The sequence below is a fragment of the Vidua macroura genome, chromosome 11, assembly GCF_024509145.1.
Source record: "Vidua macroura isolate BioBank_ID:100142 chromosome 11, ASM2450914v1, whole genome shotgun sequence".
Taxonomy (NCBI): domain Eukaryota; kingdom Metazoa; phylum Chordata; class Aves; order Passeriformes; family Viduidae; genus Vidua; species Vidua macroura.
The window spans coordinates 15,320,824-15,336,700 of NC_071581.1; the positions used below are offsets into that span (position 1 = coordinate 15,320,824).

General features: G+C 57.1%; 3 protein-coding genes and 4 non-coding genes across 9 annotated transcripts in view; 6 read left to right on the forward strand and 1 right to left on the reverse strand.

Annotated features, from left to right (window-relative positions):
* The window catches only part of SF3B3 (splicing factor 3b subunit 3), a 28,973-nt gene extending 25,366 nt beyond the window's left edge, over positions 1-3,607 (forward strand). For both annotated transcript variants that reach the window (XM_053987580.1, XM_053987581.1), the window contains exons 23-26: positions 182-280; positions 696-839; positions 1,594-1,698; positions 2,691-3,607. In XM_053987580.1, the coding sequence (XP_053843555.1) occupies positions 182-280; positions 696-839; positions 1,594-1,698; positions 2,691-2,831 (489 nt within the window). In that variant the 3' untranslated portion in view covers positions 2,832-3,607. The remainder of the gene's footprint in view (positions 1-181; positions 281-695; positions 840-1,593; positions 1,699-2,690) is intronic.
* Positions 3,608-6,397: 2,790 nt separating this feature from the next.
* Positions 6,398-12,005, forward strand: IL34 (interleukin 34). Of its 2 annotated transcripts, none has more exons than XM_053987597.1 (7): positions 6,398-6,468; positions 7,300-7,641; positions 7,734-7,837; positions 8,124-8,201; positions 8,289-8,462; positions 11,295-11,433; positions 11,533-12,005. In XM_053987597.1, the coding sequence occupies exons 2-7, from the start codon at positions 7,614-7,616 to the stop codon at positions 11,550-11,552; spliced, it is 543 nt and encodes a 180-aa protein (XP_053843572.1). In that variant the 5' UTR covers positions 6,398-6,468; positions 7,300-7,613; the 3' UTR covers positions 11,553-12,005. The 2 variants fall into 2 exon arrangements, with proteins under 2 accessions (XP_053843572.1, XP_053843573.1); XM_053987598.1 differs by lacking the exon at positions 6,398-6,468 and adding an exon at positions 6,610-6,767.
* Positions 8,692-8,762, forward strand: TRNAG-GCC (transfer RNA glycine (anticodon GCC)). Its single transcript has one exon. It is a non-coding gene; the product is annotated as a tRNA-Gly (tRNA).
* TRNAG-GCC (transfer RNA glycine (anticodon GCC)) lies at positions 9,355-9,425 on the forward strand. Its single transcript has one exon. It is a non-coding gene; the product is annotated as a tRNA-Gly (tRNA).
* TRNAG-GCC (transfer RNA glycine (anticodon GCC)) lies at positions 10,391-10,461 on the forward strand. Its single transcript has one exon. It is a non-coding gene; the product is annotated as a tRNA-Gly (tRNA).
* TRNAG-GCC (transfer RNA glycine (anticodon GCC)) lies at positions 11,152-11,222 on the forward strand. Its single transcript has one exon. It is a non-coding gene; the product is annotated as a tRNA-Gly (tRNA).
* A 1,339-nt stretch (positions 12,006-13,344) lies between the features above and the next one.
* Positions 13,345-15,830, reverse strand: LOC128812918 (C-factor-like). The gene is made up of 6 exons (XM_053987595.1): positions 15,678-15,830; positions 15,118-15,169; positions 14,696-14,883; positions 14,454-14,612; positions 14,226-14,336; positions 13,345-13,503 (listed from the first exon to the last, which is right to left on the reverse strand). Exons 1-6 carry the CDS (start codon positions 15,813-15,815, stop codon positions 13,390-13,392), a joined length of 762 nt encoding a protein of 253 aa, XP_053843570.1. The 5' UTR covers positions 15,816-15,830; the 3' UTR covers positions 13,345-13,389.
* Between the last annotated feature and the right edge of the window lie 47 nt (positions 15,831-15,877).

A 15,877-nucleotide genomic window follows, 5' to 3' on the forward strand; every position in this document is an offset into this window, starting at 1 on the left:
GGTCTTGTTAGCACAGTTGTCATATAACTGTAAAGGCTGTTTTGGAGAGGCACCCGGATGATTCTGCTGTAAGTATAAAGTGGTTCCACAAAAGCAGCCTTTCAGACAGCACAAGGGTTCTCCAGAGATAATGTGCTGCTTCTCTGCAGCTTGTTGATTCTTCCTTCCTCTTTCAACACAGGTGAGATTGCCTCCCAACACCAATGATGAGGTAGATGAGGATCCCACAGGCAACAAAGCTCTCTGGGACAGGGGCCTGCTTAATGGAGCATCACAGAAGGTAATACTTTGTGGGAAGCACATGGTTATTGTAGGAAAAGAATGCACTGCTTTTCTCTGAAGACATTTGCAGTGTTGTCCAGGAGATATATTGCCAGTTCTGCTTTACACAGTCTGCTCTGGTGTGGGTGATCTGTTTTCACTGTTGCTGTAAAGCCAAATTTCTGAAATCACAGCTGAAGCCTGTTTGGTGTGTTTGATGGAAGCAGCTCATTTTCTTCGGCTGCTTTCTCTCATTACTTGCATCCGTTTGTCCAGCTGAGTTTTGCCATCTGGTCACAGGTGGAAGGCACTTCCTCTCTAGAAAGGCATTTCAGAACTAGCAGTTGGCTGAATTTATTCTGCTTTCCTCTCTCAAGCCCTTTGATGCTTTTATAGAAGCTAAAGAAAAAACATGCTTCTGTGCTTCCTTTCAGGCTGAAGTGATTATGAATTATCACGTAGGAGAAACGGTGCTTTCCTTGCAGAAGACCACACTGATTCCAGGAGGCTCTGAATCTCTTGTTTATACCACCTTATCAGGGGGGATAGGAATCTTGGTCCCTTTTACTTCCCATGAGGTAAGCAAGCCCAAGCATCAGGCTGCAGTCTTGCTACTTTTTGTGCACCTATCTAAAGCCAGTATATTAAATGTGCTGCATTCCCTGGAGGGCTCCACAGTGGTTGAAAACCCGAGCTTCAGGAGAGCCTGTGGCTCCAATGCAGAAGTGAAGAGAAGGAGTTCGTCGAGTTCTGCATTGGTTCTGTAAAGAGTTGAGAGCATTCCTTGTTGCACTGTTGTTCTGTATCTGTGCTTTCAAGGAGCTTTGGGTGATTCAGTGTCTGAGGAGGGAGGAGTCCTTTGGCATGCTTTGTGTAGCCTCTGAACTGTTGATCAGGCAGTGATGTTTCAAGTCCTGAGGATGGTACTCTGTTCTCTATTTGCTGTGGCCTCTTGGAGCAGTGGGTGTCAAGACAACAGCTCCCTGTTGGAACTGCAGCTCCATGCTGCACAGCTGCTCTATGCCTCCTTTCCTGGGAGGCTGATCCTGACCAGGGTGGCTGCTTAGCTCTGCTGTGGGTGCTTTCCAGGTGGAAGTGATGCGGGGATAGCTGTAACTTTGGCTGCCATGTGCAGGGCTGCTCTGGCAGAATCTGTTAATCACAGAATGGATTGGAAGGGACATTTAAAGATCATCTCATCCAACCCCAAATGGCCAAGCAATGGCCATGTTTCAGCCAGTGCAGGAGCACCTTCTAATGGGTGTTGTCTTGCCTTGCTAGCAGCACTAATGTGTACCAAACTGTTCTCTTATCAATCCTTTATCTCCCCAGGATCATGACTTCTTCCAGCATGTGGAAATGCACTTACGGTCTGAGCACCCTCCTCTCTGTGGGCGAGACCATCTCAGTTTCCGCTCCTACTACTTCCCAGTGAAGGTAAGCCCTGAGCATGTGGGATTGCCTGGTCATGGGGTGCAGAGAGTTGCTTTGGGGCACAGAGCTGCCTTGAGGCTGGCAGAAGCAAGGCAAAGTTATTGTCTTGAACAAGGCAAGATTGCTGTTCAGTAGGGAGAACTGAGGTACTGTCAATAATGGCTTGTGTAGAGGCTGTGGTAGCTGGCTCTTGAGCAGCAGTCTGTTAGGAGAGCAGTGCTTAGCACTTAATATGTGTCTGTTCTGGTTTCTTATCTCTTGTAATGAGCCTCCTGAGGGTTGCTCCTAAGACCCAAGCCCAGAGGTGCTGTAGCTGCACTTCTCTATTTCCCACAGCATCTCCATTTTCCACCAGGAAAATTACGTAGCTGCTGGTGTGGCTGGATCAAATTGAGTGCTGCCCTGGGTTGTTTTTTCCACCACCACTGGAAAAGAAAATCCAAGTTCAGAAACAGCTGTTACTGCCTATTTCTGCTTTTGAGGAACTGCTAGAAGCTGTGAACTGTTAAATGCTCTGACCAGACAGATCTCAGTGGTAGCTACTACCAGAGGAATGAGTCTGGAGTCAGTCAGAACACTGTCCCAGCAGATGAAGCTCTCTAGAAGTGGAGGGCGGTGGTGGTCTCAATGAGCTTGAGGCTGATTTGCCACATACACAGCTTCAAAGATTGCTCCCATTTGACTGAAGCCTTTGTCATCACTCACAGCCTCCCCCGTGCAGGGCTCAGACCCAGGCAGATCTCTCTTCCCTTGTGTGATTCTTCGGCTGCACCCAGGTCTTATGGGTTTCTGTTTCATTAATCAAGCTGGCCAGTAATTAATGTGATGCTAACAGCTGCTATTCAGCAGATGAGGTCACCAAGCATGGTCTTGTTTCCAGGACAGGATTAAGAAACTCCTGGGAACAAACTGTTTGTGGCCATTTTTCCCTATTTAGGCAGGGTTCAGTGCCTCTGTGTGGTTTCGATTCAGTTCTCTCCTCCTTGCCCCTCCAGAATGTGATTGATGGGGACCTGTGTGAGCAGTTCAACTCCATGGAGCCTAACAAGCAGAAGAATGTGGCTGAGGAGCTGGACCGGACCCCACCCGAGGTGTCCAAGAAGCTGGAAGACATCCGCACGCGCTACGCTTTCTGAGTGGCAGCTGGCACGGGCAGAAATGCTCACAGCTCCTCTGGGTGCTCTTCCAGGCACCACTGGGAGGAGGAATGTGTGCATTTCCCCCCCGCCCCTTTTCAAATATTGGTTTGGTCCTCTTGGTTTGTGTTTCAAAGTAACGCGACTCCAGTAAATACAGTATCAGCTATTAGGTTTCCCAACACATCCCGCTGCCTACGTGAAGGCTCCTGACATTCAGGCTTCTGGCCAGAGCAGTTCTCTCTTGGGAAGTGTCCAAGCAGGGCTGCCAGCTGACCCTCAGCCCCATCTCCTTGTCCTGTCTTTCGAATGGGGGAGTCCCAGGGTGACTTGCTGAAAGTTCTGTAGGGCAGATCCAGCTGAGTCTTTGTTGGGTCAAGCGGGGTTGTGATTTCTCAGCGTTTTAGGAAACGAAAGGAAAGAGCTGTGGCATGATTCAGGATTACCAGGCTCCTCTTTTAGTAGCCAGTGGTGAGATGCTCTGGGCTTCTTCTAGTCCAGAGAGCAGCCAATGGGAAGCTGGCTGTGTGGAGGGTGTAACTGTCACACTTGTCTTGAGCATTTTCTTCTGAATTGCAAGGGGGTTTTTTGGACTTGCCATTTCTGACTGTTTTCCCTGTAAATAGAGTTTTGTACAATGTTGACTCTCTTGGGGGTGGGGAAGAGTGAGGCCTGAGTCTGGGACTTGATTTGTTTCATAATAACTTTGGCAAGAGAGTGTCTCCAAGCTGTGACTGTGAGCAGCACATGAAGAATAAAAGCCTGTTTTTTCACTACCCTGGCGCTGGGACTCTTCTCCTTCGTGGCAGCTGCTGCTGACCTGGCAGGAGCGGGAGGGGAGGAGGAGGAATAGAAGAAATGTGCACACCCTGAGCCCCTGTGCTCCTGCAGGCCCCTTGCTGCCCCCCTGCCCTGCCTGGAGCTGGTCCCCTGCTGCTTGGTCTGCCCTGGGACACACACAAAGCAAGCTGTGGAGAGAGGGAAGAGCCATTTTTGCAGCCATTCCAGAGCATGGCTGCACATTGGAGGTCCTGTGTTGCCCAGTGTAGCAGCTGCAGCTCTGGGAGGAGCAACTGGCTGCCAGGAGGGCTGGGGGAAGGTCCTGGTCCCAGAGGCTTGGTAAGCTGGTTGCAGAGGCTCCCAGTTGGAGTGTACCCACACAGCAAGTGCTTCCTGGTTCTGCTGGGTTGCTCCCTGCTTACTCCTGCTGGTGGGGACTGTCTGATATCCTGTGACATCCAGGTAAGGATGCTGCTCCCCACCTGGGGCTTGGAGAAATAGGTGGTCCTTGATGCCTCTGCTCCCTTTGAAGAGCTTTCACGTTCTCCAGTGCATGTACTGAGTGGGGTGAGGGCAAACACACCCTCCTTCCCTGTCCTTTGCACCCTCTTCTCTCCTGCCTTGTTTCAACCTTGGAGGCCTGCGTTGGCAGGGGCTTACAACGCTGGACTGCACCCTTTGGCTCTGACAGCCCCACCCATCCTCTGCTGGCAGAGCAAAGGGCTTTGTGCTCCCTTCCCTGGCTTGAGTGGGGGCGGCTGTGTCAAGGAAGGGGCAAAGGGGAGCTGAACTTTGTGGGGTACAGCTTCTGGCTTGCCATAAAGTGCTCACCCTGTGCTCCCTGTCCTCCCTGAGGGAGTGATGCTTTGGATTAGAGGGCACTTCCAGCAGAGCTCCAGTGCCATTTGGTATTTGCCATGCTGGTGTCCTGAAAGTGAAAGCAGGGGTGGGGGTGGCGTCTTGAGATGTTCCCAAACTGGTTCCAAGCACAAGGTTTTACTTGCTTGGCTGTGTCTGGTGAATAACCTGCTTCCAGTAAAAGGCAAAGCCTGGAGGGGACCCATTCCTAGCTATAAGGAGCTGTGGGCTTGTGGGGAGCCGGGTGGGTCCCCAGCTCGCCTTCACTGAGACAAGGAAGGTTTCTCTCGGAGAGAGCTCCCCCCTGCAGCCGCAGGGGACTGGGGTCCTGCTGCCGTGTGGGAGCAGAGCTCCCGGGGCTGTGCACGGGAAGCTGTTTGCCTTGGACTCATCCCAGCACTGATTTCCAGCCCCGGAGCAGCCAGGGAGAGCAAACCGCCCCCAGCACAGTGCTGCGCAGTTCCGCACTTTCTCTTCCTCGCCCCATCCCGGCTGCCAGGCTGATGAATACGTGGGCAGGGAATGCTATTAAATGGCTTCCTCCAGCGACTGCAGCAGCTGCGGGCAAAATCCCTGCGGACACCTGAGTGAGGAGCTGGAGCGGCTCCTTCCCTGCTTAGAGCTGAGCATCTTGCCCCGAGGAGTGCTGGGAGGGAGGCAAGGGCCGTGCCCAAGACTGGCCAGGACCAGGGGAAGCTTGGCAGGAGCACGGCAGTGGCCCTGACTCCATGCCAGGGGAATCCCAGTGCGTTCTCACAGGCAGAAGTGCATTCCTTCCCACGCATTTCCCTGGGAGCACTGACCCACTCTTTGATAGCCGATGTTTCTTGCTGACCCTTTGGATGCTCAGCAGCCCTGAGCACAGACACAGTGGCTCTTCCAAGGGGCTCTTCAGGATGATGTGGGGGAGGATACTGTCCCATGTCCGTTGGCCCCTGCTCCTGGCAGGAGCTCAGCCCTGAAGCATCCTGAGAGGGTGACGTGGGCTTGGGCCAGAGGGAGCAGAGTCCTGCTGGCCTGGAGCCAGCTAAGAATATTTCAGCCCCTCTGAGATTAGTGCTGCAGTGCAGCCCTTCCCCGGGCGCATCCTGGGAAGGCACTGGCTGACTCCCACTTTGATTGTCCCAAACGTGCCCAGGGGTGCTCAGCCCAGGAAGTGCCCTGGGACACCTGGCCGGGAAAGCCCAGCACCCTAGAGGTGCCAGTGCTGGCAGAGCAGAGCACCCTGGGGAGCCTAGGGCTATGCAGAGTAGTCAGCTGGGCACCCCAGGGGCTATGTGGGCACCTGACTGGGTTGGGTGGACACCCTGCAGGGACGGCTCAGCACACTGAGGAGTGGAGGAGGCATTCACCATAGTTAGACCAGCACCCAGGGGCTGGTGCAGCAAAGTACCTCGAGGAGCAGGGAGGAACCCAGCAGGATGAGCCAAACACCCTGGGGATACTCAGCTGGATGAGCTGAGGACACTGAGGGCACCTTGGCTAGGTGAACTGAGCAGCTGAGCATCCTGGGACACCCAGCTTGGGCTCGCTGAGCACCCCCGGGGCCACCTGCATGGAACAGGGAGATACTCGCGAGGGTCAAACGAGCACCCTGCGGACACCCAGCTGGCTGAGCCGAGTACTCCGGGGACACCCAGCTGGGGCAGCAAAGCACCCCGAGGAGCAGGGAGGTACCCACGAGGGTAGGCCCTGGGGACACGCCAGCCTGGGCTACCTGCGTACCCTGGGGACACCTCCCGCTCTCCCTCCCTACCCTAGGGGCACCCACCCGGCTGGGGTGGCCGAGCACCCGCGGCGGAGCAGGGCCGAACTCTCCGCGGGCCGTGCGGGGCGGTCGCTCGCTCCCCACTCCCCGCCCGGCCCCCGGCCGCCGCCCCGCCCGCTCCCCGCGCCGCCGCCCCCCGCCCGCCTCCCGGGAAGCGCGGGCACGGCCCCGCCGCCGCCGCCGCCCGCGGGTGGACGCGTCCCGCGCCCGCGGCCCCGCGCGCCGCGCCAGGTGGGTCCGCGGAGCCTCGCGCGGGGGGCGCGGGGGGCGGCCGGGCACCCACGGCCCCGCTTGGGGATGCGGCACGGGACACACACACCCCGCGACCCGGCCGTGTTTGCTTGGGGACATATTGCAGGGACATGGCACAGAGGTCCCTTCACTGGGGACTGTGGGTGGCACCCGTTTGCGCCGGGACAGCGCACGACGCCTTTGCGTGGGGGCACGGCACGGTACACGGCACGGCTGCTTTCCCTTGGGACATGGCATCGCGTGGGGACACAGCGTGGGCCCCCTGGCACCGGGATAAGGTGTGGGGGATGCAGATGGGGCCCCTTCTGTGCTGGGATATGGCATGGACACAACACACCCTCCTTCGCAAGGGGACACGCTGTGGAACGTGTGACACAAGGACATGCTATGGTCTCCTTCCACAGCGCGGGAGCATGGCAGGGCCCCCTTCACAGGAGTGTAGGGACACGCCACCTCTGTGTGGGGACCCGGCATGGGGTCATGGCTGGCCATTTCACCAGCCCCGTCCCCCAGCGTTCCTCGGCTGAGGCCGGACTTAATCACCGCTGGGATAATGGGGCTGGGTTGATTCCCCCTCCCTCCCTGGAAATCCCCTGAGGGTGTCATCAGGGAAGCCCTGGTAGCCCTGCCCCAAGCAGGGCATAGGCACACACGGCTCCACGGCCACCCACAGTATTTTGGCCACCCAAGGCTCACGCGGGGCTGTCCCTTCCCCGTGGCCCCCGGGGCTCGGAGCGGATGTCCTGCCTGGGGGCTGCAACCTGGGCGCCTGCCTGCCCTGGGGCTGCAGCCGGGGCTCTCTTCCCCCAGATTCCCTCTTGCAGTCCCGGTGTGCTCCTGCACTCCTGCAAACACATCCCTGCCAACAGCCTGTGACGGCCCCGGGACCTGCTGCTTCCCTGCCACCAGCTGGAGAGGAGAAGCCAGCGGGGACTGCCGGGAAGGGGGACTAACCCCCCATCCATGGCAGGGGACAACTGCTCGGGGCTACTGGAGAGCAGCCAGTGCCCGGAGCCTACACCTGTCCCTTGTCCCCACACCATCCACGCCACTGCCCTGGAGGCTTCCTGTGAGCCCCAGCCATGTAGGCACAGCCTGGGGCTCCACTGACGGCCACCATCAACATGCAGCAGGGCTACGCTGCCGTCCTATGTGAGTACAGCTGGGGGACAGGGGGGATGGCCTCAGGAGTCACCTCAGTGGGTGTCCCTGAGGGGCTGATGCCACTGGCTTTGGCTGCCCAGGTGTCCTGGCTGTGCTGGGGCTGGAGGCCGCGGCGCCGGGCGAATGCGAGCTCACCCGCCTGCTCCAGGACAAGCTGCAGTATGAGATGCGCCTGCAGTACATGGTAACCCCAGCTTTGGGAGGCGGGGGGAACACGTGGCATTGCAGTGCCCCAATTTGCTCCAGGGGGGACATGGGTAGGGGGCAGCACCCACTGCTCTACAGCTGCTGGGTGCTGTGTTTTTTACCAGTGACAATTTATGCCAAATTGTGCCCAGGACTACTTCTTCTGGGGGCTGCCCACATCAAAGGGCTTTTGCACTGACTCCCTGGTGTCATGCTGAGGCTGGCAAGGATGTGCCCATTGCCTTGTCCCTTGCCAGCCACCATGCTCTTCTTTGCCTTTTCAGAAACACTACTTTCCCATTGACTACACAGTCCAGGTCCAGTATGAAGAGGTGCTGAGACCATCCAACATCACCCGCCTGGTAAGATGGTGGCAGGGGAGAGTCCCGTGATGGGAGCACTCCAGGGACCCACGGGGGCTGCACGGCTCTCACCCTCTTGCCCTTTAGCGCAACGGGACAGTGTCGGAGGCAGCACTGCGGTACCTCTGGTTCCATGTCAGCTCCCAGGCAGTGCTGCGCATCCGTGAGGTGCTGCCAGAGAAGCACCCATCCTGGAAGTACACCCAGGAACTCTGCCAGCTCTTTGATGCCCTGGGCGAGGAGTACAGCAAGTACCGGCAGGTGAGGATCCCCGCTGGCACCCCAGCCCAGCTGCACGTCTCTCACTCGTGTGCTGGGAGGACACGCACTGAGCCACGAGCACCGGGAGGGGACAACGCGGGCATGGACGTTTTCCCTCAGTGTGGGTTCTGTGGAGAGGCTGACAGGAACAGGATACAAAGACAGAAATTGAGAGCAGGGTGCGGGGCGCGGGGCCGTGGGGCAGTGCCTAAGCCACACTGCACATCTGGCATTGGTGGTTCAGTGGTAGAATTCTCGCCTGCCACGCGGGAGGCCCGGGTTCGATTTCCGGCTAATGCAACAGCTGTATTTTTTTCTTGGCTGCAACCCGTCCCCGTTGGGGGACCTGCTGACCTGGGGAGGGGAGAATGGGACTGTCACACACACCGACCTCCGTCACGGGTGGCACTACCAGGGCCGGTGGTTGCGGGGGATCAGGCAGAAGGTGCCCATGAGTTCATCCTGTTTTCCCGGTGACGGTTCTGCCTCTCTGCCTAAGCTTCTGCTGCCTCGATGGAGCTTCTGCACCCCGAGACAGTTGTGTTTGTGTGCTGGATGTGGGTGGCCTGTCACGGCTGGGTCACCAATATGAGCCCAAAGTGTGTCTGGGTTGTCCTGTGCCACGGGCAGGTTCTGCAGCCCCTCCGTGGCGAGAGGGAGCTTTTCTGGGTTGTCTCATCAGAGGGTTAACTCAGAGGGCTGCTGAGAAGGCCTCCTTGCTGTAGGTGATGTGAGGCAGCAGGAAGAGGTGTTCCCATGGGCTGTAGTGGCGTTGTCAGAGCTGTGTTGGGTGATCTGTGAGGGTGTTCAGCACTGACAAGGCCTATCCCTGGTGCTCCCACCGCGCTGGGTTTGGGAGTGTGGGGGAGGGCTGGGACGTTGTGCACATCTGGCATTGGTGGTTCAGTGGTAGAATTCTCGCCTGCCACGCGGGAGGCCCGGGTTCGATTCCCGGCCAATGCAACAGTTGATTCCTTTTGCACCCTGCTGTCCCTTGGCGGCTGCCAGGGTGCCCATGGAATAGTGCAGAGGTGCTCCCGTCGGTGCTCCCTTGGGCATCTCTGTAGAGGTGCTCCCTCTGCATCTCCCCCCGGGGTTGACTGTAGTTTGTGTGGGTGCTCAGGCCCCAGGGTGGCAGCAGCAGCTCTGCCTGCACTGAAATATCCTTGGCTCGGTGGCACCGGGGAGCAGTAAGAGGAGATGGTTTGGTGAATGACCAGCTCGGCTGGGTGGCAGGGAGGGACACTGGCTCAATGACAGCAAGGGGTGCAGTGAAGGTCCCTGCCTTAGCAGCAGTGGGAGGTGCTGGTTCATGTCAAGGGTGCCCAGGCCATGGAGGGAGATAGATGGTAGCTGTGGGCAGCTCCACATCTGGCAAATGTGGTTCAGTGGGACAATTATTGTGCTCCCCCTCAAAACCCATGGTTTGGTTCCTCATCAGTGCAGCCCGGTGTCCTGACTTTCAACTCTGCAGCCCCCAGCCCCTCCACCTGACTTGGGCTCCATGCAGCCATGGGTTGCTTGTGGCTGGGAGGCGCTGCTGCACCCCAAGGCAGAGGTGTTTGTGTGCTGGATGTGGGTGGCCTGTCACAGCTGGGTCGCCAATATGAGCCTGAAGTGTGTCTGGGTTGTCCTGTGCCATGGGCAGGTTCTGCAGCCCCTCTGAGGAGAGAGGGAGCTTTGCTGGGTTGTCATCAGAGGGTTAACTCAGAGGGCTGCTGACAAGGTCTCATTGCTGGTGAGGCAGCAGAAGAGGCACTTCCATGGGCTGGAGCCACGGTTTCAGAGCTGTGTGTTGGGGTGCCCCTTGTGTGTGTCTGTGCGTGTGGTGTGCTCACAGCTGGCAGTGCCTGCCCACATTGCACTCACTCTGCTGGATTTGGGACAGTGGGGCCGTGTGGGGAGGGCTGGGGTGTTGTGCACATCTGGCATTGGTGGTTCAGTGGTAGAATTCTCGCCTGCCACGCGGGAGGCCCGGGTTCGATTCCCGGCCAATGCAACAGTTGCATTTTTTTTTGGCACCCAGTGTCTCTGTGGGGACCACGGGGATTCCCCTGGGTGCCTGGAGGGATTACACACCTCTCTGGCACATCTTTCCCCCTGTGTGGATGTGAGGAGTGTCATTGTCGGTGGAACAAAGCCAGGGCACATTGGTGATCCCCGGGGGACTTGGTGGCGGAGAGGGACCCTGCCTTAAGGGCAGTGACAGTCCATGGCTCACTGACAGTGAGGGTTTCTGGTTTGGTGGCAGTGACAAGGGTCTTAGGCTCGTTGGCAGTGAGGCCCAGGGCAATCGGGTCTGCATGGGTGGGGGGTGCTGCCTCATCCAAGGGGGCTGTGTTTGTGTGCTGGATGTGGGTGGCCTGTCACGGCTGGGTCACCAATATGAGCCCAAAGTGTGTCTGGGTTGTCCTGTGCCACGGGCAGGTTCTGCAGCCCCTCCGTGGCGAGAGGGAGCTTTTCTGGGTCTTCTCATCAGAGGGTTAACTCAGAGGGCTGCTGAGGAGGCCTCCTTGCTGTAGGTGATGTGAGGCAGCAGGAAGAGGTGTTCCCATGGGCTGTAGTGGCGTTGTCAGAGCTGTGTTGGGTGATCTGTGAGGGTGTTCAGCACTGACAAGGCCTATCCCTGGTGCTCCCACCGCGCTGGGTTTGGGAGTGTGGGGGAGGGCTGGGATATTGTGCACATCTGGCATTGGTGGTTCAGTGGTAGAATTCTCGCCTGCCACGCGGGAGGCCCGGGTTCGATTCCCGGCCAATGCAATAGTTGATTCCTTTTGCACCCTGCTGTCCCTTGGGGGACCACGGTGACATCCTGGTGATTTGTCACTGCAGACAGACGTGGAAACTGTGGTGGCCGATCTGGTGAAGTTGATCCACAGCGCGGGCGCTGAGAGCCGGAGCAAGGCTGTTCGCCCCAAGGCACTGCTGGACAACTGCCTCAAGGTCATGCGGATGCTCTACGGGGTGCCCTGTGAGTTGGGGATCACGGTGGGGGGCCCGACCTTGGGGAACGCAGGTGCCACACAGGGACACCCTTTCCCACACCATGGTACCTGTTCCCTCTGTTCAGGTCGGTGGGAGTCCACCTAACACTGTGGAAGATCCTTCACTCAACCCTTCACTGGACACCTCCCTGCCCTGGAGCCTTGGATGCTGCCTCTGTTCTGCTCCTCCCAGAGCCCCCTGGTGGGTTCCCAAGGAAGCTGCAAAGGTGGGATAAATGTCACTCCTTCCAGGACCAAACACAACCCTTTCCAGAACTGTGGGACTGTTTATGGCTGGGATCTTGTCCATCCAAAATGTCTGCCACCCTTTGCATGGGTGTGGGGTCAGACACAGTCCCCTGTGGCAGGCAGCTGTTGGGGGGACATGCAGCCCTTCCTGCCCACAGGGCAGGTGAGGGCATCACCCTGTTTCTCTCCATTTGTATTTTTTCCTCAGCTTTGATTAAACACCAGTTAATTCTTTAGCATTGCAGCTCAGCTTCCGACTGGGTCCTAGGAACCTCCAGCCTTACCCAAAATAAAGGACCAGCAAAGAGAACCCCACTGCCTGCACTGCCTCCTCTTTTGGGTGTCAGCCACCTCCCTCACTGCTGTGGGGGAGAGACTCACTCTGATAAAGGGACTCCTGCCAAACTGCCTCCGTCAGCCCCGGCTGCTTTCCCAGCAAGGAAACATCTGGATTTGTTTGTTGTGCTTGGTGGCATGGGGCAGGCGGCACACTGGAGGCACTGGGGCTGCCTGGCTGCCTCCCCCCTTTACAGCTTAGTTAATTACCTTCATCAGCTATTAGAGACCTTAATTGGTGTATTCATGGCTTAGGCTCATGAGTCAATGGGCACTGCAGCATGAGTGGAGGAACGTCTTCCTTCTCCTCCTCCTCCTCCTTTTCCTCCTCCCTTCATGCCTAGTGATGATTCCTGTTTATATAAAGCCCACGCAGAGCTCATATAAAGCCACCAGTAGATCCACTGCTTGATAAGAGCTTTAACTAGAGAGACCCTCTCTCCCATCCCTGCTGGCTTTAACTGAGTCCCTGTGTGGTCCGGGGACCCACCTGGGGCTGCCTCAGCCCTTGGAGCTGAGCCCCAACCTCCCACACCCTCATGTCAAATGTGGGAATGATCCGTCATTCTCCTCCACTGTGGGAAAACTGAAGCTGTCCCTGAAAAATGACCCCAACCAAGCTTCCCAGAGCATCCCCACAGCAATGGGCTGTGTGTCCAGCCCACTTGAGATATTGTGCATTTTCTTCTGATCCCTCTTTTGAGAGATGGCTTCAAAAATGTCAGCTGAGAACCTCTACAGGAAAGCACTCACAGGATCAAGAATGGGAGCCTGTTTACAATATCCCCTTCTGTACCATGAGGGATGGATTCAGGGAAAGTCAGCCCAGGATGCCCTGCTCAGGTCTCAAAAGACATCTTTAGGCATGTGCTGAGACTTGGGAGATCTCCCACAGTGAAACCCCCCAGCTGCTGGAATAGGAAGAACTTTTGCTGGCCTTGAACCAGCAAGGAAAAACGCCTGGCAGCATCCTTGGGGTGGGCATGGAAAGGCCAGCTGGTTTTGGGGTAGGCAGGCTCAGCAGGAGAAGAGCTGAGTTTGGGGGCTGTCTGGGATGTCCCCATAAGCAGTATGGCCTATGGCCCTAGAGTGAGGATAGCCAGGAGGTTCTCCAGGCCCCAGGGGATGCCTTGGATTCAGGACCACCCTTGGAACATCCTTCCTTATGCTGCCCTGGCCCAAATCAGCATCCCAGACCAGGGGGGCAATGAATCCAACTCTCATCCCCCAACCTGTGCATCTCTGTTTCTGTTCCCGTGCCCAACCTGCCCTGCCCCTTCCCTGAATCAGAGTGAGTCTGGAAATGACAATTAATTCACTTTAATTAATTATTTAAGCTCACTGGGCACATGCTGCTCTCACCAGGGCAGCCTCTGCCCTCTCCAGTTCCAGAAGGTGCCATTGTTGGTGGCTGAGAGCTGGGTCAGCAGCTGCAGGACACCCCGCACGCTCTCCTCCAGCGTCACCGGGCCCTGTCACACCCAAGGGCAAGGGATAAAGTGAGCCAAGATTCTCCATCCCAACACCCCCAATCCCACCCATGGTATGGTGGAATGCCAGCTTCGGCTGGGTTGGTTTGGGAGCAACTGGAGATGCTCCAGCAACCAAGGGATGTGGCTTTGCACAAATTGATTGTCCCTCATTTGAGTTCTGTAAGGATGGAGGTTAATTTCTTCATTCCTAATTAAAAAGTGGTTCGTTTGTCAGCCAGAGCAGGGTAAGGGACAACTGCGTGCAGGACCGGGCTGCCCTCTGCTGACACACCCTCAGGATGGGAAATAAAAAATAGGGAAGAAATTGGATGGTCTGGGGGGAGTGCCTGGAATTATCCCTTTGCAGTGGTGGCACAGCCACTGTGGGACCAAGGGACTGCACAGATGTGGGTGCCCAGGGAAGGGATGTCCATGGTCAAGGATGCCCAAGGAAGGGATGTTCATGGGAAAAGGATGTCCATGGGAAGAAATGCCCTATGAAGAAGGAATGTGCTCATGGGAAGGGATGTCTGTGGGAAGGAATGCTTCTCGAAAGGGATTTCTTTGTGAAAGGATGACCCAGAGAAGGGATGTTCATGGGAAGGGGTGGCTTTGGGAAGGGATGGCCTTGGGAAGGGATGCTCCTGGGAAAGGATGCCCCCAGGAATGGATGCCCATGGGACTTTGCTGAGCTAGGACCCCATGCACCTCCCATAACTCACCATCCCCTGTTCCAAGGGAGGTGTCACATGTCCAGGATCCACAGACACACAGAGGATCCCGCTGCTCCCGTACTCCAGGGCCAGGCACTTGGTGAGCATATTCAGAGCAGCCTGGGAGGACAAATTCCCCTCCTTACCATCATGATCTGGCAATGCCAGGGCCAATGCAGAGGGGAATCCCAGAGCAGACGACCCCCAAATTCTTCCCCATCCTTGCAAAGGCGGTACCTTGCTGCAGCGGTAGCAGATGTCCTGCCTCTCCTCCCAAGCCTCCGCAACCTCGATGGAGCCCAGGATGCTGGAGATGTTGATGATGGCAGCTCTGCTGCAGCTCATCTCATGCTGTCCTTCGGCGTCAGCTGCCATCTTCAGCAGGGGCAGGAAGGCCTGCAGGGGATGGGATCTCAGGCATCACCATCCTCCTCCTCCCTATTCCCAGTGTTTGGGGCAGGGGTTGCCTGTGTCCTCACCTGGCTTGTCTGTAGGGGCCCGATGGTGTTGGTGGTGTAGACGAGGCTCATGTTCTCTGCTGTCTCGGTGGCCAAGGTGCTGCGGCGTGTGGTGCCGGTGTTGTTAATCAGGAGGTTGAGGCCAGCACTTCCCACCTCTGCCTGCACCTTCCTGACTGCTGCTTTGATGCTGTTGGGGTCTGTCACATCTGCAAGGGGACAGGAGGTTTTGGGGACAGGCTGGTGGCCACGACCCTGGCAAGATACTGTAGGACATGGCAGGAGGCAACTCCCAGCCACTGAACATCCTCCTGGTCCCATCAGTGACCTGGTTGAACTAAGCCAAACCAAGGGACCCACCTGCTTGGTGGCATTTCCTGGAACCACCCACGGTTGCAATTAAATCCTGAGAAGCTTCATCCCTTTCCCGCCCCAGCACTTACCTAGAGGCAAGATCATGATGTTGGGAAAGCCCAAAGCCACCTCGTTAACAGCCTAGGTGGAGAAAACGGAGGAGGGGGTCACAAGGGGAAGCTCACGGAAGTGGTGGGGGGGGTGCACCGTGCCGGGGTGGGAAGAGGGTGGCCCCTCATGTCACAGGTTACAACAAGATCCAGGGGGAGTGATCTGGGGTGAGGTGCTGCTCCTCTGCGTCTGGCTGAGCCCGGCAGCTTCAAAGCTTCCTGCAGCAACGCCCCTGGCACAGGGGCTGCCAGCAACCCCCCCTGCACTCCCCATCATGCACATACCTGCGCCAAGAGACGCAAGATAAATACCTGCATATTTGATACATACATAGATAATTTTAATATTTAATACATGTATTTTTGGTTTTATATATATATATATATATATATATACACACACATGTATTTTTCCATACCATTCATCGTGCAGGATGCTGACGCTCAGCCTCCCAATTTCAGGTGGGATTGTGGCATCCCCAGGCACCCATCCCAGAGCTGACTCCCGCCTGTCCTCCCCGCGCCGGTGCCCTCCCTACCTTGCCCTGGGGGTCCAGGCAAGCAGCGAAGATGTGCCGAGGTGGGCTGGGCTGCTCCAGCAACCCCTTCAGCAGCCCCAGGCCCAGCCCCCCATCACAGCCTGTCAGCAGGACACTGCCCACGCTGAGCCCCTCCATCCCCACTGCTCTCCACAGCCGGTTGTGCTGCCCCAGCGTGATTTGGCAATCGGCCTCGATAA

What these genes read in the sequence shown, in the direction of transcription:
- IL34 (XM_053987597.1), top strand. Translation starts at nt 7,614, where the DNA reads ATGCAGCAGGGCTACGCTGCCGTCCTAT. An exon ending in GGGCTACGCTGCCGTCCTAT is followed by an intron (nt 7,642 to 7,733) that starts GTGAGTACAGCT and finishes TTGGCTGCCCAG; the next exon opens with GTGTCCTGGCTGTGCTGGGG. An exon ending in CATCCAACATCACCCGCCTG is followed by an intron (nt 8,202 to 8,288) that starts GTAAGATGGTGG and finishes CTTGCCCTTTAG; the next exon opens with CGCAACGGGACAGTGTCGGA.
- LOC128812918 (XM_053987595.1), bottom strand. Translation starts at nt 15,815, where the DNA reads ATGGAGGGGCTCAGCGTGGGCAGTGTCCTGCTGACAGGCTGTGATGGG. An exon ending in CATCATGATCTTGCCTCTAG is followed by an intron (nt 14,884 to 15,117) that starts GTAAGTGCTGGG and finishes GTCCCCTTGCAG; the next exon opens with ATGTGACAGACCCCAACAGC. An exon ending in CTCCCTTGGAACAGGGGATG is followed by an intron (nt 13,504 to 14,225) that starts GTGAGTTATGGG and finishes TGGGTGTGACAG; the next exon opens with GGCCCGGTGACGCTGGAGGA.